This window comes from Lepisma saccharinum, chromosome 21 (assembly GCF_977018435.1).
Source record: "Lepisma saccharinum chromosome 21, izLepSacc3.1, whole genome shotgun sequence".
NCBI lineage: Eukaryota > Metazoa > Arthropoda > Insecta > Zygentoma > Lepismatidae > Lepisma > Lepisma saccharinum.
The window spans coordinates 37,510,093-37,531,511 of record NC_139249.1 but is presented as its reverse complement, the minus strand read 5'-3'; the positions used below and the strand labels follow the sequence as shown (position 1 = coordinate 37,531,511).

The 21,419-nt window shown below is 37.9% G+C and overlaps 1 protein-coding gene across 1 annotated transcript in view; it reads right to left on the bottom strand.

The window, feature by feature from the left end:
• qsm (Zona pelucida superfamily protein qsm) overlaps positions 1-21,419 on the bottom strand; it is a 151,493-nt gene that overhangs the window by 12,300 nt on the left and 117,774 nt on the right. The window contains exons 2-4 of the mRNA XM_083142434.1: positions 15,955-16,056; positions 3,943-4,046; positions 2,477-2,643 (exon numbers count right to left, since the gene is read on the bottom strand). Coding sequence (XP_082998560.1) covers positions 2,477-2,643; positions 3,943-4,046; positions 15,955-16,056 — 373 coding nt within the window. The remainder of the gene's footprint in view (positions 1-2,476; positions 2,644-3,942; positions 4,047-15,954; positions 16,057-21,419) is intronic.

Genomic DNA, 21,419 nt, shown 5'->3' with positions numbered 1-21,419 from the left:
ACAAATGCATACAATGGCCAGACATGTTGTTGTTGAAATTCAATAACTAAAATTGCCCTAGAATGTTCTTGAAAAACATAGTGATACAAAATACAAAACTATGTAAAATTGAGGTTTGAGAAAATGGGATCCTAATATGAGATACTACATTCACTTGCAAGTAAGTCATCACTGAAGTAAGCACTGGTTACTTCAATTCATACGATACATAACACACATGAAGCACACTAGTCTTGGCACCTGGTCACTTCACCTGCATGCACATGAAGTGTCCAAAGTATCTTTTATCCATTTCTATGCAATATGACTCCAATGCATCTTCAATTTCTGGTGGAAGAACTGGTTTTCTGCTTAAGGTGAGTAACACTAGTTGTTCAGGTGGTCTCGGGTCCTTTACATATCATAAAAATACTTTTGCCTAAATCAGAACATTCACTTAATCTCGATGTGCTGAGACATTATAAATCTAAGCTACCTTAATATGAGACATATCTCGTATTGGGAACCACTCACTGTCTCATATTTGGAGCATTGGTACACGAATAAACAACCACCATGTTTTCATTTAAATTTGCCATCACGAATCTTCAAAAACTGACAGCACACTGCTTGGTTCATTACCTTTAACTGTACATCAATGATTTTATGTCTCCCAATTAACTTACCTGCGAAACCCGCAATGTTTTTCACTTCTGCAAAATATTCTGCCTTGACAATGCTTCCAACACGTCCTACATCTACACTGTTCAACAACCACAGCATATTTTCTCAGAGACTAACAGAGTTGCCAAGTGCTATGTATCTGATGTGTCATTGATTGCCTGTGACGTCACATATGCGAGATCGGCCGCTATCTCATATTAGGGACCATCCTCATGTTTGGCGTCTTTACTCTACCCAGTAATATACACTGCTCCAGAAAACTTAAGGAACACCAAGGGAAGAGAAGGAAACAAACACAAAACAGGGTTCACCCTGTGTACTATTTTGCAATGTTGCTGGTCATTTTGGTTGCACGTTGCATCTGTACCTTATTAGTGTTCATTGGTGCCCTGATCAAGATCATCCCATCATCCTTTAACATCTCGCTTATTTACACACATATCTTTAGCATGTAGACGATTATATTTATATTCCATAACTAGCATTAACCTGTGTTATAAAGAGTTGTTCAAAGTTGTTCACGTGCTATCTCGGCCCGGAGCTAAAACAAACACACTGTATTTGAATGTGAAAAGTAGTTCTCCCTGTCTTTTGCAAATTCATAGTTTGCAAACTAGATAAAATGTGCCCTTTGCTTTTAATGTTTGCAAAAGTTTCTTTTTTTTCCACCCCTGCTCCCTCCATGCAAAATATGTTATTCTTCTGTCAACATCATAGTTTTGTGTGTCTACTATGGTACTGCAATTCCTGCATAGAGACTGGCCTGTTATTGGATGATTCAAGGTCACCTTTGATTTTCATGTCTCCTGGACTTGAGATGTTGAAATACATAGATGTATTGTCATCTCATCACAAGATGGTGTTAAGGGTTTCCACCTCTGCAGCAAATGAACCGGAAATCCTACAGGCTGATTCTTTTGGGGTAATACGATTTGTCAACTATAATGGTGTGGACCAGCACTGGTGTACTGGAAGGCATGCACATGAGCTGTCGAATTTTGATCTGATCTCTAAATGGCCCTGTTCAAGTTCTGAACGTGACTGGGCTGTTGTAAAGTTGGTTCTTGCACTTTGCAACAGTCGAATGTTTGCTGATAGAAGTGATTTGATGTTATCATGACTTAACAGACATGCTAACTATTCAGTGTTTTCATTGTGTTCAGGGTAGCTGATGTCAAAAGTATCTTCCAAAATTGGCACATTGTGTCAATTTTTTAGTGTGCTTGCAGTTATTTGTTATTAATTCTGAATTTGCTTTGAAAAATGCACATCTGTATTCTTACAATTGGGGAAGGGTAAGAATCTAGATGACAATCTGGATTTTTTTTATTATTGAGTATCATAGCATAATGCTGATGGTGGAAACACAGATACTCAGAGAATGGAAATAAATATCTGAAATAGGATTAAAATTATCAAATTTCCAGATACATTTTTCCCTCTGGATTTCATCACTATATACTGTGTGAAAGATAATAGTCCCAGATGAGGAATCTAAGCATGACTGTCTGAACTACAGCCTGTGGCCGACATTAGTACTTGTAAAACTTGAAACTTTTATTTTAACATTAGATTTGTTGTAATATGGCTCAGATAGTTGGCTGGCCCTGCAAAGGAAAATGTTTGGACACCCCTAATCTAAAGGTAAAATTCTCAGAAGTAACATACTCCCAGCATTTTTGGCACATTAACGGAAGTTTTGCATTCATTTTGTAGTTAGCCCTTGCTGTATTTCAAATGTCTTCTGTTTGTAGCTGGTTACCGAGAGCAGGCTTCCTTACGTTGGTTAGCATGTAATCTTTAGTAAACTTACTCTGGTTCTTGAAAGCCTGCTGGAAGCACATTCCTCCTGCGTATTGTGTGATTGAACGGATGATGGTGCTCCACAGGACCCATAATGCATTTCGCCAGGATTATCTCCTTTGGCCTCTCTTGATTCTCGCTCTCTATGACCACTCGGTGGTAATATATTCGCCTCCCCTGGAATGTTTAAGGAGAAAATATAGATCAATAAATGTCTGTAGCCTTCAAGACTATCAATTTAATATTTTATTACAATACATTTGCTTTATTCAGGGGGCCACTCTAGGACCTTCATAAAATTCAAATACAATTCCCGGTTTTCAAGGCGAACTTTCCAAAATTTCAAGAGTACAAGCAGATGTTTTCTCTATTTCAATCTTAGGTATTACTACCTCTCACCACCTACACACATACACACACAATATTAACAACATAAAGGGTCCATGCGATTCCAATTTATCCAAAAATTCTAATTCAATTCAATTAAACAATATATTTATTTAGTTTAAGATGAGGAGTTTGCCTTTACATTTGAATTTTCACATCTCAAACTCGAAATATTTATTTCTACAAAAACAAGTCGCAAATGTTATGGGCTATATTAACCTACGAAAAATTGTTAATTGTATAAGAACTTCAAACTCAAATTTACCTAATCAACTTCAAAATAATATTACATCTGTCAGATAGATTGTTCTGCAAAGGACACTAACAAAGCAAACGGATTGAGAGAATTCTGTTTCATTTTCCTCCCAGCTTTCTTTTCTTTTCCTTCCTCAATAAAAATTAAAGGTAAACTGTAAAAAACTTGGCTCAGAGAATTAATAAATATGTATAAATTAAATGGGATTTGGTTTAATAAAAATTGCCATTTTTCACATCTACGGAGAAAAATTCACGCATAATTCCCAAAGCTAATAATTCACGGATAATTCCCAGAATTCAAGGAATTCCCGGTAAGTTGCCATCCTGTTTATTATTTCTCAATGAATGTCTCCTGTGATAGCATATATATTTTTTTAAGTAAAACAGTACTTCTTATGAAGTTACTTCATTACAGTAATTGAAATGAGATCTTATGTTTCCTTTTCTGAATTGGATGGCGAAAATTTGTTAAAGAATAGGAAAGTGTATGGACTTTGTTTTTAGTCTGCATGTTCTACTTAAAGTACAGTTATCTTGAGCCGACCTCAACTATGCTTACTCTTTGTGTTTTATGTATGAATTACGATTCACTAGTGAAAAACACTGAAACTGGCAACTTTTGTAAAGTAACAACAGCTACTTCCTAACATCATATTTTTGTTCATAATGTAAATGTAAATTTGTACACACACACAGTTGTTATAAAGCAGAAATCCTTGCAGCAAATTGTAATTCAATATTTAAGTAGTGATTTGCTTGTCATTATTTCATTGTGTAAAGGCTACGTTTGTTTGGGACTTGAGCTAATTTTATAGAACATGCTAATCTTACCGTTATTCGATTGTGAACTCTTGTTACACCACACTGGAAAACGTCTTTGAGGGATAATTTAAATATGGCTCTGTTCTCTTCAATTTCTGGTCTACATGCGGGATCTGAAACACACATGAAAACATTAGGAGGAGTAATTGATACATTTATGTAATTTCTACATTTCTACAATTTCATTCTGATACACTAAGAGATTAATGATTTTTAAAAATAAAAGTGACAAGATTTTCTTCATACACAAAACTGAAACAAGGCATCTTGCTATAAAATAATTTCAGAAATTGGATGTTTAGTTGGAAACCACTAACTTAAACAATAAGAATAGAAAATTTATGTAATTAGGCAGGAAGTCGGTTTGTAGAGTGGCTGTAACACTATTTGCATTAACAATAAAACCATTCTCAATGGCAGTTATACTCTGCTCTCTCAACAGAAATGATGAAGGTGTCCTATGTAAGTCGAAAGTTCCATTATGTTTTCCTTGTAATTTCTAAAGGGTGTCCCTATAAGAACACTGGATTTAATAACTTGGAAAAAATATTTTATTTTCATGAAGTTGAATGTATTTTTACATCATTACAAAGGGTACATGTTGCTATAAGTATGGAAATCCATATCTGTCATATATCATATTCTGATGACTTTTACGCAGACTTGCTACTTGATTTGGCCGATGACGTCAAATTTCCTCCTTGAGTTTTGGATTTTTTTAATATATATATACAGGGTGGGCCAAAAGTCACGAAGGGGTTATAACTGTGAATAACTTTTTTATTGATCATTAGTTTCCAATGAGATTTCACAGACTTGAAGACCAAGGATGGGAGATTGTTTACACTTATGTGTGGAATAGAAGCTCAGGTAGGTGTTCGCCATTATGGGCCTCACAGATACGGGCCCTGTGTAGCACATGATTTAAGTGTACAATTCGTAATAATTTGTTTGGTGATTAATTATTCTTTTCTCCTTTCTTTTGTTTCAATTGGGCTTCTGAGGACCATTTTCGGCCATCGTATCATCTCAAGAAACACTGACATCAACTGGCCCTCCCGTTCGCCTGACCTCACTCAGCTTGATTATTTTCTTTGGGGCTTTCTGAAGGACAAAGTGTATGTGAACAAACCACAAACATTACAACATCTTAAGGACAATATTCGTGCAGAAATACGGGCACTCGGACCAGAAGTGTTGACCCCTGTCATGCATCATGTGCTACACAGGGCCCGTATCTGTGAAGCCCATAATGGCGGATACCTACCTGAGATTATACCACACATAAGTGTCAACAATCTTCCATCCTTGGTCTTCAAGTCTGTGAAATCTCATTGGAAACTAATGATCAATAAAAAAGTTATTCACAGTTATAACCCCTTCGTGACTTTTGGCCCACCCTGTATAAGCCTGCGATTTTACATAATCCCAAAGGAAGAAGTCTCAGGGTGTCAGGTCACATGACCTCGCTGGCCAGTTCTGGTCGCGTTGCACGAAAGAACTCTGCCAGGAAATTTGTCATGCAGGAAGGCAATCCTTTCGTGGGAGGTATGGCAGGTAGTGCCATCCTGCTGAAACCGCAAGTATTCAATATCCACGCCATCCAAATAAGGTCACAACCATTTCATAACCATATTGCGGTAATGTTCTGTCGGGGCATTTTCATCCTTAAAGAACAACAAGACAATGGCACAATTCAAATCCGGTGTTCTTGTTGGGACACCCTTTAGTATGATTTTGCACATGAAAAGAAGACAATGTAGGTGCTTCAATCTCCGCTAAATAAATACATAATGAGATATTGATAATAAAATGGTTGCATCTTACATAAACTGTGATGAATACTTCAAAACTACATGGCAGAAGTTTTTTTTAAAAAAATAGCCAGCTAGTGGTTTGAAAATAATGAAACAAAGCAGAGCAGTTTCCACATTCTGATCATTTGCAAAATATTCTTTAGGCCTATATTGTGTTTATTTTATAGTGACGAAAAGTTTGTTGGACACTTGACAAACCAATTGGAACCCTTTAACTAATTAAAGATCTTTTCAATTGTAATTTCAATAAAACATGGATATTGAAGCAAAATATGGTGCGGGTTCAACTAGGACTCGAAAAAATTTAGGAAGACCATATCGCCGACGGAATGATCTATTTTTGCAGTCTCAGAACGGACTCTGGTCACCCAGACCTGTAAGGGAAAGAAGAAGACTTCAACAATTTTTTTTTTAAACTTTGTATCTAATTGGCTGGCAGAGGGTTCTTTCTCATAAGTCATAAGACCAGATGCACTGATTCAATATTGTTCATCTGAAAATGGATTTCCATGAGTTGTTGCAGTTGGCCTACCAGTTGTTCCTTAAAATAGACAACCTTCCCTTACTAGTTGCTAACCTTATAGTGTTGAGGTCATTGTTTCCCTGAAAACCCATCCCCAGGCTGTTTCACTCAGTGGAAGACTGCAAATCTTGACGAATCGTTTACTTTGTTATATTTAACACATTATCAGAATTAAAACTTCATGACTTTCCTATTTTAACCGTTATCGCAGGTGTCATGGCTCTGGTGTGTTTTGCCTAAGTGTGTGTGTGCGGGGACGGGGGGTGGAAGTAAAACAATTTGTCCCATGCCATGATGGTACACAGAGGGCGTGGAGGTAGGGGCTTTCTCCACATATTCTCGATTTCCCATCATGCAGATGATGTGATCAACTCCATGTTGTGGCCGCTTTTTATGGGGAAATCACTCGTCCTGGGAATCGAAACAAGATCTCCCACCTGTCAGTCAAGACAGACAAAGGTTTGAAAGGAGAAGGAACATACGTAAAACATAGGCTAACAAACTAGTAGCCCAATTTTACAAGTCCTTGAACGATTAAAATCGCACGTAATTCTTGTGATAACAAAATAGCTTCTGCCAACTTGGTTAGAAAATTTATCGCCCAAATAAAAATCCCATTCCCTGACCATGATTTGCCGAGTCTGCTGGTGCATCGTGACGTTATTTTAGCAGCCAATGGGAAAACTGAACCCGTCAAAGCCTGACCCCTGAATGCTTGCAGCTTGTGCGCGTAAAATGTATGGGAATCTCATCAATCTTTCAGTCTCCTCGTTGTTGACCACCGCTCGTTCCATTGTTCGATGGAAATTAACCCGAGATTCGTTTCCAATATTTGCAATTCGATCTAGCAAGAATAGGCTCGCCGACAATTGGAGTTAATTTAAACTTTCCCTCCATTCGACCGTCTCACTCAGGGAGCGTCCTTTCACTTGTCCACCGAGGAATTTCCAATTACCGCGAAAAGGCTGCCGCTCCGTGTAACTGTGTTTTGTAATGGACATAGCATGTTGTGCGAAAGGTTCAACTGCATCGTAGTTTATTGCAGAAGATTAGGACATCAAGAGCCTGTAGGTAGAGTGTATTCAACCTAATCGCATGGTACGAGTACTTTTTCATCGCGAGGTCTTTGAAACATTAGTAGATTTGCATTCCAGTACTGAATGTTCCCCACGAAAGTTTGTGTTAAAATTTGGAAAAATGGGAAAGGCTAATCGTTACTTAAAGGACAAGGAGGAGGTTTCCGTAATTTCTCCCAGTCGCTACATCCAGTAATTTATTCACACACACCCCAAAATTACGTCAACATCCCAATAACATTTACCATAAAGGCCCAATTTATGGTCATTTTGGCTCTAAATTTACCCTTACACTCTCCTCAATACGGACTTACTCCCCCCCCCCGCCGCCCAGATAGAAAATTCTGGGTAAACCCCTAGCTATATCCTGCGTGGTGTAAAGAGAGGGTGGGTTTACACACAGCAAACAATACAATCTCGACAAATAAATACCCTTTTAGCATTTTTTATGACTGAGTCGTATATCAAATGTGACTGCACCTACAGAAAGCATGCCCGCTCCCTCTCCCACCTAACTCAGTTTTTTCTGACTCCGTCACTGGATAAACAATTCATCCAAATATTAAAATAAGTAAATTCCTTCCATACACATTAATGTGTACACTGATAATAATCAACCACACATATGTTTTAACGCTTTTTTACCAAATCCGTTCTATTCCTAATATACTGTATTATATAATACGAGGGATGATCGGAAAAAATAATACAAAGCCTGTAAATTCCAGTAGGTATACATATTAGACGAATACAAACGAACTCACATGAAAGGATACTTCATACACTACTTCTCAACATAGTCTCCTCCCCGGTTCAGGAATTTATCCCAGCACTTCAGGAGGTTCATGATGCTTGTCTCATAGAACTTGTGGTCCTGTTGTCGGAGCCAAGCCTTTACTTGGTGCTGCACAACATCATCCGAGTTAAACCCCCTTCCTCAGAGATGCTTCTTCAAAGAATCATCATTAATGCCTACAGCGCAACACGCCGTTCTGCTTCATGACAACGCGAATCCACACACGGTTCACAACACACGTGACGTGGTGGCGGGTTTTGTGTGTCATGTGCTCCAACATCCATCATACATCCCGGACCTTGCTCCGAGCGCTTACCATCTCTTTGCTCCTTTGAAGAAGCATCTCGGAGGACGCCGGTTTCACTCGGATGATGTGCAGCACGAAGTAAGGACTTGGCTCCAACAACAGGAGCCTGAGTTCTATGAGACACTGCAGTGGCGTGCCCAAGAGGGTGTTGGTGGGGTTATAACCCCCCATTTGGCCCATAATTCCTAAAAAAGGAACGTCAAAGGTAGGAAAATTTGACAAAATGAGGGCTGACTACCAAGTAAAAGTATACATAACCCCTCCCTTTCGAAAATCCTGGGCACGCCACTGTGAGACAGGCATCATATGTCTAAACCGGGGAGGAGACTATGTTGAGAAGTAGTGTATGAAGTATCATATCACGTGAGTCCGTTTGTATTCGTCTAATAAATACCTACTGGAATTTACAGGCTTTGAATTTTTTTTCCGATCTATCGTATATCCCTTCCCTTCCTGGAGAAAAATCCTGCGTACCTCCATGGCTACACCACTACCAAACGCTAGTGATTTAGCCTTGTGTATTGGATATGTCTTGCTATTCGCTAAATTTTACCTTTCAAGCTTGAATAGTTCGTCTCACGATTACGGACCCTAAACTTAGCTTCAACGTGTTAAATTTAATATTTACACTTCAGCTAGGCTACCCTATGCTATAGCCTGGAAGCAACAAGTCCAAGGGGGGCGCACAAAATGAGAAGCTGAAAGGGCAGAAGTGACAAAGACCATCGGCTATTAAAGTTCCTTAATATTGTAATAATAACAAAATAAAACAATGTCAAGTCCTTTTACTTGCTTATTTCATGAAAGAAGGTAGAATAAATGCATTTCTAACGTTTTAATAACTTCTTACGTCATAACTATGAAGCGGAAGTTGATGACCTAAAAAATATAGGTATATGACCTAAAGAATGTCCTAAAAATGGGGGAAATGACGTAAAAATGCAAAAAATGACCATTAAATTTGTGAGTTTCAGGTTAAACATAAAAAAAGGCACCAAATGATACCACATGAACATTCAATTAAATATGCAACTAGGATTTCCAATGGAAACAACCGAATAATTTAAAAACAATTTAATGAAAAAGTCTCGTATACACTGAATCGAGAATATTACCAAAATGAAAGAAGTGACAAAATATGACGAAACAATACACCGAATATTGCGAAAAATGACTGAAAAATTCGGAAAATCGGCGAAAATGACCTAAAACCTGAAAATTTGCAAGAATGCAATTTAAAATTACCTTTTTTGGGTTCTAGACGAAGTGTAATATTGTGTGTATCTAATGGACATCGTGTCCGAGATGTCGGAAAAAAGATGACATTTCATCAACTTCAGCTCCCTAGACATATAACCCTATTTTCAAGACTGTATTTTAACTGGAGTGCAAGTCTGTATGGCAGACTGGACGGGAAGCCGCGTGAGGTGACGTCAGTACTCGAATAATAATAGGCCCTCCCGATGGCGCAGTGGTAGCGTCGTTGCCTTGTAATCAAGGGGTCCCGGGTTCGATAACCGGTGGAGGCACATAGTGGTTCGGATCTCAATTTAAACTGTAGGTCCAGTCCCGATTAACCTTACTGTGCATAAAGTGGACATAAACACCAAATCAATCAATCGAATAATAATAATATAAATAGTCATAATAATAATAATAATGGTGATGTCGGCAGGGCCCAAAACAATGAATAATCTAGAGGCCCACATTTTATAAATTCCCCTTTGCTCCTTTCCCCCTCCGCACAAATGAACAGTGTATTCGGAACTTCAAAATTGTGTCCCAAGTTATTGCGGTGACTCCCGCCCGTAACTCTTTCCGGTTCTTTAGTGAAGTGAGCACTAATTCAGTCGTCGGGGTTTTAACGTGAGCAGTTCTCATTGTGAAGCTTTTTTTCTCATCTGCTCCGCCGGACGCACTCCATCTTCATTACGTGGCAATAAAAGCTCAGGTGGAATATATTGAAGCTTCTGTTCAAAAAATGACGTTACGCCCGCTTTTAGGGGACTCTTGATTGTCTGCCCTTATTCGTGGAAATTTACACAGATCGATGGTGGTGGACATACTCACTGAAGCAACGATCGAGGACAAAACACAATTTTTGCCCACCCTTTGCGATCATTTTATTCTCATTATTGTACGAACGTTGTAGAATGTAAAAATTACTAAAAATGTGTAGGTGAAGTAGCAAAGCATAAACAGTGAGTTTTGTAAGTTAAGCGTGTTCCTTTTATTTATTTTAAGTTAGTAAATGACGGAAGAAATTTGTATTAGGTGTACGCGTGAGGTATTACCGTGCAAATTGTCCATGACTATTTTGACGAATTTTTCTCTGACATCCTGTGTGTTTTAAGCGATGGATTTCTATGTATACTGGTGCAGAAGTTGTCAACAGCTTGTTTTGAGTTTTCTTTTTAATCCTTGAAGCTCTTATTGGGTCAAATAAAGTGCACGAACATGGTGATGGACAATTTGCACAGTAATACTCATGGATCCAACTGTACGTGTAGAGTGGGATGCATAAGCATTGCCAAGCAAATTGTCCATCGCTTTGTTTTACGTAACGAGAGCTTAAAATATCAAAACGCCAAACAAGTTGCTGACAACCTCTACATCAGCATACGTAAAAATTCAAGCAGAAAGCTTGTTTATAACATAAATAAAATTCATTAAATTAGTATTCGAACAGAATAACCAAATGTAAAGAAAACTGTATTAGATCGAAAAAACAATACAGGAAGATCCAAGTTGTATCTTGTACCATTACTCCAAAAAATAAATGGTTCCACAGTTCCCAAATTCCAAAAAAATATAATTATATGTGAGAGGTCAAACAACATAAACTTTATGAATAAAATTGTCCCACTAACCTTTATAGAACATCGTGTTTGCAAAAATTAACAACTGTGAATTTCAGTGCACTTACTGTACGAAATGTAAAAAAAAACAATAATTGGAAACAGTTGTGCTGGAATCTGGCGAATCGAGTAGTAAAGTCTCCCTATTTTATATTGTAATAATAATAATAAATTTGGAATATTTTTTAAATTTTTATTAGATAATAATAATCGTAAAATAACAATTATAACCGTGCTAAGAATAATTATTGTACTTATTATTTCTACTAATCAAGTTTTATCAATGGTGTAATACCCCTTCAAAAATTCCTACGACCTAAGGTGACCAGGTATTAGCCGGGACAGTCTCCTTTTTTGAATCTGTCCCGATTTTTTAAAACAAAACGGGACACCAAAATGTCAATTTTTTTTTGTGACAATGACATCGGTATAGAATTACTGCTTCTTTCTGCTGATTTCTTCTCTGTTTACCTGGAACTAATGTCCCCACTGAACAAGTGTTTTCGTATATGAATGGTTTGTGCAGTGGCGTACGCAAGGGGGGTTACGGGGTTTAATACCCCCCAAGCTTTTAAAATATTATGAAAAATGCTGTATATATCATTATAAACTATGTACTACACATTAATCTATGTAAAATTTACAAAATATTTATAAAACCCTGATTATCTCAGAAATAAAATAATTAGAATTGAACTTTCCTTGCTTTCAAAGAAGCAAAATCGTCAACTAGGATCAAGGGTCGAGTAACACCTTTTTCTTCTCCCTTTACGTCTGCCAAGTGCAAATTTCTGCGTCGCATATTCTGACTTTGTTTTCTTTGATAAAAAAGAAAGCTTTGAATGGCGGCCTAGACTTCAGCCTTCCTAGCTTACATATTTTGTTTGAAATCACTCAAATAAGGAATAACTATGAAGAAGTTTTCTTTGCAGCATTTTTGGTAATTTTACGTGTGTGTTAGTCCATATTTTGCAAATTTTTAGTCCATGTATGTAGCTACATACAAAGCCACTTGTTAGTACATATTAATCCTAGTCCTGGTATAATGCATGACGTTTAAAACTCAACGTTAGATAGACCTAAATTCTCTAATTTTCTTGTTGTACGTAACAGCTGTGCATCGGCGCACTGCAGCGATTTTTTTCTATCTGCTCCATTAGCAACATTGCTTCTTGAGTTGTGTCGCGCATCGCACGGCAGAAATATATGTGTTGGGCTTTCTACCACTCGCTACGGGCCTGCCCACGTTTCATGGCCAAGAAATCTAGCCAGGCCGAGAGAGAAGTTGACGACGGCGCATACTCCATGAACACCGAATGAGTTTCATGGTGCATTGTCCGAAAGACAGAAGCAGTGGCGTACGCAAGGGGGCGATACGGTGTTTAACACTCCCCCCTTGAGCTTTTAAAATATTATGAAAAATGCTGTAGAAAAAATTAAAAATGGCCAATTTATCACAGTCAAAGATCTGCGACATTACTACCACTACTACTAATAATAATAATTTGAATTATTATTCCCATACAGCACAGAGAAAAGCACAGCGTTCCAAACACACGCGTCTTTGAGAGTGAATGCCTTGAAAATAAACAGAAATCTTGAAAATAAAATATGACGGCAACGATGATTTAAAAGAAAAAAAAATGTTTTGTATCTCAACTGCAACAATGTTTAATGAACATGTATTTTTGTATTTTTTGTGTGAACAATGAGCATTAACTAAAGAAAGTTCTTGGTTCGTTGTAAGCGACTAATATATAGACAAAGGCTAGGCCGACAAGAATACACTATAACCGTCCGCCTTCCCATTGTTTACCGCGGCACGTTTGAATTTCTGAATTCAATTTACAACAATCTTAGCTATTGTAAAATGTTTTGTTGGTAAGAACAGCGAGACAATCTAGATGTGAATTATCGGGGACATTTATGCGGGGACAAAGCCCGAAAAATTACAACCAATTCCAGGAATCGATCACGGATCTTCTGTGTGGTTGTCAGACGCCTTACCGACCAGACTACCGCAGCTCCTGGGATGAGTTCGATACTTTAATTATTTCAATTTATTTTAATATATTTTCTTGTTTTTATGGATTTTTTTCACACTTAAAATGTTTCACCTCGTTGACTAGGCAATTATTTCGTAACAAAGAAACAAATAAATGCTCCTAGAATTTGTTAAAAATCAAATCACTAGAAACTAATTTCGGTCTATTGCTTTCATAAATACTATATTTATGTCCTACTACTTAATAGTAGTAGTGGTATTAGTAGTATTATTAGTAGTAAATGAACTAATTACTTAATTATAAATATTATTAATTAATTATGAGTATTATTATTTAATTAAAGTATAATGAAACAATCAGGCCCGTACCGAAAATTTTTTTGAGGGAGGGGCCAGAAACGAAATTATGCATTATATATATATATATATATATATGAGAGAGAGAGAGAGAGAGAGAGATTACAAAATAGTTCAAATAGTTTCGTGTTCTGCAAATTAACAATGTTTTCAAATTTCTTTCATTTTCTTATGAGAGTGCCATTGAAAACCCATGATAATTCTATGTTTAGAAAATAATATATTTATAAAATAAATGTTGCGTATTAGCAATTATTGTTAACATAAAAACATGTCTAAATGTTAGTTTACAAGAAATATTAATAAAGATACATTTTTGCATCACGACTGCAGTTCGAAGGAAAAAGTCGGGACAAGGATCAAAAACAACCCACGATCCTGAATAAATCGGTGAATCGGACGTCTGGTAGCCTTGCATAAATGATTATAAAACTAAAACTACCCAATATTTTAGACCGGAGACTTCTACACAAGAAACATATTCATTTATGTAAGAACAAAATTGAAATTTTTACAAATTTGGAAAATCGACGGTTATTTTTGTAGTTTTTTATAGGTTCATTAATATATCAGGGTTCGGGGGGGGGGGGCATGGTCCCCATGGCTCCTCCCCTGGGTACGGACATGAAAACAATGGTAATGTGAATTTGGATACAGTTTTAGAAATACCCCCCCCCTTGCGTACGCTACTGGGTTTGTGGACAAGCGACAAGAAGGTAACAAGCAACAAACTTTCGAAGTTATGTTGACTAAAAAAGTAAACTTTAATCACATATCTTCCTTACCTTACCTATTTATTTGTTTAGTTTTCAAGTCCTAAGTATTTATGACGAAACACTTTTTATATTAAAATGTTTATATTTTGCCGTACCGTTTTGTCCTGTTTTCTCCAGGAAATATGAAAAATGTCCCGTTTTGTCGTTTTAAATATCTAACCACCTTATGTTCACTCCAATTGCTTACGTGATAAATACGAACAATGAATGGATATACCTTCTATTCCTTAGCACGCGCAGAAGAGGTGTTCACCTCAATTCAAAGAAAACCAACAACAGTTAACACATCCAACTTTCTTTCTTCCACACTTTATTTGGAGATTTCTGGCCTATCCTATTGTCACCTTGCACGAAACATGTTATTATCTCCAGAGAATGCAGCTGTTTAATTCAACAATGCAACCGTTACTTTGGAACAATGGCGCGTATTCTATGCCGACGATCATAAGGAATTCTACATGCCTTCGATTACCTCTTAGTCGAAACTTCTTTAGGTTTGGTCTGTCTTTTACAGCACTATTCAACTCGCGTGTATGTGTGTGTGTATATATATATATATATAGGAGAAGTACCCTAATAAGCTGTTCTGTGCGCACGTATCTTGGTATACATAGACAAAAATTTAGCCATAGGACAGTTTGCTCATCTTTGCATGACCGGGCGTCGTTAACGGGGTAGGGACACCCTTTCAATAATTCTGAAAAATGTATCATTTATATTACGTAACATTCGTGTATTGTAAATCATGTTCCCTATAACTCAACAGAAACTAAGGTTATGTTCCAAGGTATGACAACTGCACGACCAAATCCATGAAAACTCACTTAAGATTATTAAATTTAAAGAAAATCGTGAAGTTGTATATTATGTAAGAAGTTGTTTGAAGATTAAAAAAACATTAATATACAAAAGCGTTACGTTAGAGAAAGTTTTGAACATGGAAGTTTTTGATTGTTAGTGTCATAAGTTATGAATATTTATTTTTGTTTCGAACACAAAACATACACCCGCAACTTCTTGTAGCCATGTCTCACCACGCCACTTCTTAACCATATTCATCTTCTCGCAACAGTTACGTTTTGTGTTTTTCAAAAGGTTTCACGCCACTTGTCTTTTTATTTATTGGATATGCCAAACATTATGAAACCGGTAAGGAGAATGCACCCATATAAAAATGAAATGTTCGTGATGTTTGCAATTCGTTAAGAGCTGACTTGACCAGAACAGAACGGCTATCAGTTCTATATAAGACTTGAAATTCCACACTTGTATTCCTATAATTATCGTCCCTGCAAGTTCGCAAATAATAATTACACTAATCTGTGATTTTACGCTAGGATATTTAATTGTTCGTTTATCCAGGGTTGAGGACCATCAGTGCTGTCTGATAAAGTGTTTATCAAGAAAGATCTTTGTAGAAAACAAAATAAACAAAAACAATGCTGGCCAACTTGCAGAGAGCTGCTTCTACAGAAACACGAAACAGAAAGGTAATCTGTGACTTACCTGGATAATGTTTGAGTTGTTCAAGGTAAACAGCTGTGACGTCATCAGTCTTGAGCAAATCCACCGTCATCCAGTCCTCTGAACATCGAACTTTGTACAGAACTGAAAATAAAATAAAATAAACGAATGATAACTTCATGAATTAATTACTTTAAAAAAATCTCTGTTAAGAAATAAACAAATTAATTTCTGTTTTGCGATTACAGTAAGAATAATATTCAAACATCAAAGCAACCACAAAAGTACATTTTTTACATTAGTGTCGATACATACTATGCACACATTTACATGTAACTAATTTCGGCGTGTGTTATTTATTTTACTTAGTTTTGCTGCCTGTTTAAGCTAATCGCGACGATATGTATGAATGGTGATTAGCAGGACCCGGATAATTAAGTAATTACACGTTTTTTCCGTCAATATTTTGAAATCATATCAGTGAAATGGTCGCGTTTCATTCCAAATAGTGTCTAAAACGTGGCATTTTAAACAACACACATTTACAAATTTTACTTCATATTATAGTTCTAGTCCTCGTTCGAACGCCAGTTCGGTATCTTTGACACAGCTCGAGAGGAAGCCGACCAGACGCGTATCTGGTTTCGAGCCAGCGCCTGTTTTTTTTCTGTAAAGCGGTTGTCACTTTTGCCTGCAGTGTTTAGACATCCATTCATTCACTGCAACGTCATACTTCCAAGGTCTATAAAAAATAGCACAACAGAATAACACAACTAGCAAAGATAACGCAACCGCAACTTCACGTTAAGAGATCTCTAAATAAATTGAAATGTCAACATCTCATTTACCCCACGTGGACTTGGCAAGTACTGTCAGTTCCCTAAAACGAACGCTATTTGTGCGAAAAGTTTGAGGGGAGGATTTGCTTGGCTCGACGTGGACTTGACATATACGGAAACTGATCTTTCAAATGTAAAGTAGCGTTCCAATAAGGACCGGAGTGTACAGTTGGTTGCACAATGATATCGCGGCAAATTGCCCAAGACTATTTTCATTAATGTTTGTCTTGCACCATACGTGTTTTTAAGGAATAAATTTTAACGTATGCTGGTGCAGAGGTGATCTGTCAGCAGGTTGTTTCTGTTTGTCATTTCTTGAAGCATTCACTGGGTAAAACAAGAATAAACAGTGATGGATAATTTGCTTGTTAGTACATAGGGTTATGTATCCCACTGTACATAAGTTTACATATTTCCTGACATTTTCAATCCATTTCAAATTGACTACACACCAGAAGATTTGTGCAAGTTTAAATCTATATCAGTTACTTCGTGCGACGTGAAAATATTATTATAATATTATAAAATATAAATAATTATTTATCAATAGAAACCCTTGTTACACGACATAGGAAAAGTTTCATATTTGAAAACTTCACACACATTTTTATTGTGTGTTGGAAAAGTAATAGGATCATGTAAAATATAATGTTAAACATCATATTTGAGATGCACTTCTGTTAGTTTGACTTGACTTGATCAACTTGTTTCAAGAAAATAGGACGGAAATGCTAGTAATGTGGTATTTTTCATGTTTCATATTTGTTACTACTTGAATGGTTTCAGTACATATTTTTAGATCTTTGTTTTTGTTATAACTATCCAAGCCCTAATGATTAGATTAAATTGATTAAGGAACAATCGCAGAGCCCACGGGAGGGCTCGAACCTGGGAACGTCGGCAATTGCGATATCGTGACTCCAGCCCGTTCGTTATCGAGGTGGCTGATTATATATACGAGAGTTGGGGCATGAGTCATGGGAATGTGACACCGGAACGAAAATCGAAAATATGCAAATAAAGGGGACTGTGGAATGTATGAACAATGCAGATCACGTGTACAAAGTGTAGGATAGGGAAGAGAGCATAACATCCTTAAAGATAACATCGTGCCACATGTGTTACTTACAAGTCAGAAAGCATACATTATCGTTACAAAAGAGGCGCATACTACTTAAGGATACTATTCCCCAGTGGCGTAGCGTTATAGTACCCCCGGCGTTCCCAGATGTAAAATTTCAAAAATGCGTAAATGCTGTGAATATAAAGTAAAACTTGACTAATTCCATATATGTTTGACCTTTATGGCATTATAATAGCTATTTTTCGCGATCCGCTTGCAACGCTCCACTCTCAACACTCGTTCTAGCATCTTTTTTCAATGCCTTTCCTAGCCGGACGCCGAGCAGGTTCCGCGTAAAAGACTAAGCCCCGCGACAGGTTAAGTTTGCAGAAACTTTTTGCATATATAGACCCAAACTTTCACGCAGAATATAGTTCCGCTGCAATACTGACGATTTTCTCACTGTCTGCGATATGAACAGCTCCGTGGTTGAGGCAAGACTGGCACGGGAGGTGCAGAGCATCGTTCTCACGCGGATTAATAAATAAAACCTGCTGCAAACTTAACCTGTCGCGGGGCTTATATTCCTTGCTGTCTTTCTGGAGGGAAAGCTTCGATGTCTACAGCACGCGCGTAAATGCTCTCTCATACGCCAGCGTACGGAGCAGCAGAGGTCTACCGTGATTGGTTCATGTGACCCTTCCTGCCTTCTGAAGCAGACGACAACAACAGCGGTAGAATTCCTAGTTCTTCGCGCTCATGCAACTCGTGCTATGTGATGCTACAATACGCAATATTGACTGACGTAACTTTACCAAACTCAAATATATCGCTTCTTAATGACCACTGCATTGTATAATTTATCGCACGAACAGCGATGTGCATTAGAAACTAAAAGATCAACACAGTTTTTGTCAAATAAGTTGGTGAAGTCCTCGTGGTAGAAGTTCAGCCTGTGGCTGCTCTACCACTTAACCCACAAAACTATTATTTCTTTATTGTTATTATTTTTTCGTTATTATCTAACTGCTTAATATTGTGTCAATGGAAATGTTTACCATTCATTTGAAAACTCTTAACATCGAATTGTCTCTGGACAAAATTATTTTTAAATGTTTATCAGCATTCCCAAGATGTAATAAACAGTGGTCTGAATTACTAATCGGCACTGTTACGTCAGTAGAGTGTACGATATTTGGATCATCCACCCACCTCCGTGTCAGAGTGCTTTGCACAGTGCGCCAAGACGACAGAGGTCCCTGGTTCGAATCCCGGCGTCAGCACGGGTGTTCTTTGTCAGTGTCCCATCATCAATATCATCCTCATATTTATATTCGCAATTAACCAAACGTGTTAGAAAAGCGAAGTAAAATAAACCAAATCAATCAGTAGTTGAATCATCCACAACAATGACGTCTACTGTTGTGCATAGGCGCTTGTGATTCAGGTAGGTTTTTAATGACTTGCGTCATACGTATAAAACACCAGACTTCAAAACATTTGTGCCATAGTGAGGCATCTAATTTTCTAGCTAAAACATGCATGGATGATTTTTTTATTGAAAACCCAGCTGACTTCAGGCAAATAAACAATACCTGTGGCGACTAATACCATAAGTAAATTACAAGTATTAAGCAAGAAGTGGCGACCCTTCCTTCGGACTTGGCGTTCCCACCCGAAATGTCCATGCTACGCCACTGCTATTCCCCACGGTACCACCATCTCCCTGTGTCATTCTCTGGCATTTCTCTCGCGAAGAGCGGATATTTTAATACACGAACGGGCGAACGCTGTGTCATGGCGGTTGACACAACAGTTTATCTTTGAGAAAAAAATATATTTTCCATGACTTATGCCCCAGCCCTCGTATATTTAATTTCGAGAGCATTCTGTACCTTAAAACTTGCCAGTATTAAGCGATTACAGAAAGCAAGACCTATTCCTTTGCCCTAAATGCGCAACTGCTTTTTCAACTACCATCCTGAATGGACGATGTTAAAAAAGAAAGAGAAGAAAGAAACATTGGAGGGGAGCACGCTGTGACGAGGCGTTGACTTCTGATGGGGAGGGGAAATGTGTCACGTTTGGCTTCGCTTTTGCACGAGGCTTTGGCCAGAAAAGGAGGTGAAATTGAGTTACTATCGCCGGTTCGTCTTGAAGCGATCGCTGCTCGCGGTGATTGGTAAGGCGTGCGATGCAATCACGAATTATTATTCTAAAAGGGAAGAGAACTCTGGGGAATTTTCCATCACTTGGCGAGATTCGATCGGACATCATTCTCTTCCGCTCTGTGTAAACGGCGCGAGCTGTGTGGCCAAACGGCTTGGCATAGCTTAGTTTAATTTTATCGTGATGTCCTGTTAGATTTACTTCGTTGAAGTATTCTTGACGTTGGTTTATCACGAGTGTGCCCAAACTTTTTTTTTGTGCAATGTCAGAAAGTACTTTGGTAACGTCGTCGCCTTGTAATTAAGGGGTCTCGGGTTCGATACCCGGTGGGGGCTCAAACTCAAAGTGATTTGGATCTCACTTTAAACTGTAGGTCTAGTCCCAATTAGCCTATCTGAGGATAACAGTGGACTTTAAAACCCCAGAAAGTATTTGAGTCATTTGTTGCGTGTCAAATTACACTATGCTATGTACTTAACTTGACGGCAATGCATAGCGTACTAATACAGGTTTCTATATGAAAAGCAATGGCGGGCTGGATATGGGTAGCCCTGGTAAGCGGATATGACGGAGGTCGGCTCGAAGCTGAGATCCCAACGTCTCAGGTCAGGCACGAGAACGATTGCTTCAAGTATGAAGTTTGGGATCAGTTTCGGCGCCAGACACTCTGGTGTGGGTGGGATCCTGTATTTTCATATTCATATTGCTGTTACGCGATACAAACAAGGAAGGCTGCCATCATAGGCGTAAGTTGGCGGGGACAAGGGGGGGGCACTTGCCCGCCCAAACTTTTCAGGCTACTAAATTTAAGTTAATTATATTTTTGTTAACCTCTTGGGACCTGAGTAGCAAAGTATTGAAGTGTATTTTTTTATGATTGTGAAAATGTAAGCTATTCAGAAAAATAGTTCTGGACGCTATTTTTTTGGGATGGAAAACTTATTAATTCTGCCTCCCCCTTCCAAGTTAAGTGCCAAGTTTGATTATGACCCCAAAGCTAAGTCCCAAGTTTATTCTGACCCTCAAAGTAAAGTCCCAACTTTGATTCTCCCCCCACCTCAAAGTGAAGTCTCTACTTTGATTCTGCCCACCTAAAGTTAACTCCCAAGTTTGATTGTGCCCCCCCAAAACGTTAAGTCCCAAGTTACATTCTGCCCCCCAAAGTTAAGTTCCAAGTTCCCTTCCGCCCAAAGTTAAGCCCCAAAATAGATAGATTTTTGCCCCCCCCCCCAGATTAGGTGCAAAGTTACGCCCATGGCTGCCATCATATTCGCCATTATCCATAGCTACATTTTTTATTTCTATCATGAAAATAGTCTACTATATTTTGATAGAGTGGACCATGGCCCACCCTGCCCCATCCTTGTCTGGAAGTTACATCCAGCGAAGCCTGCAATATGGCTGGACGTGCTTGTGCAAAAGGCATAAAATGAAGA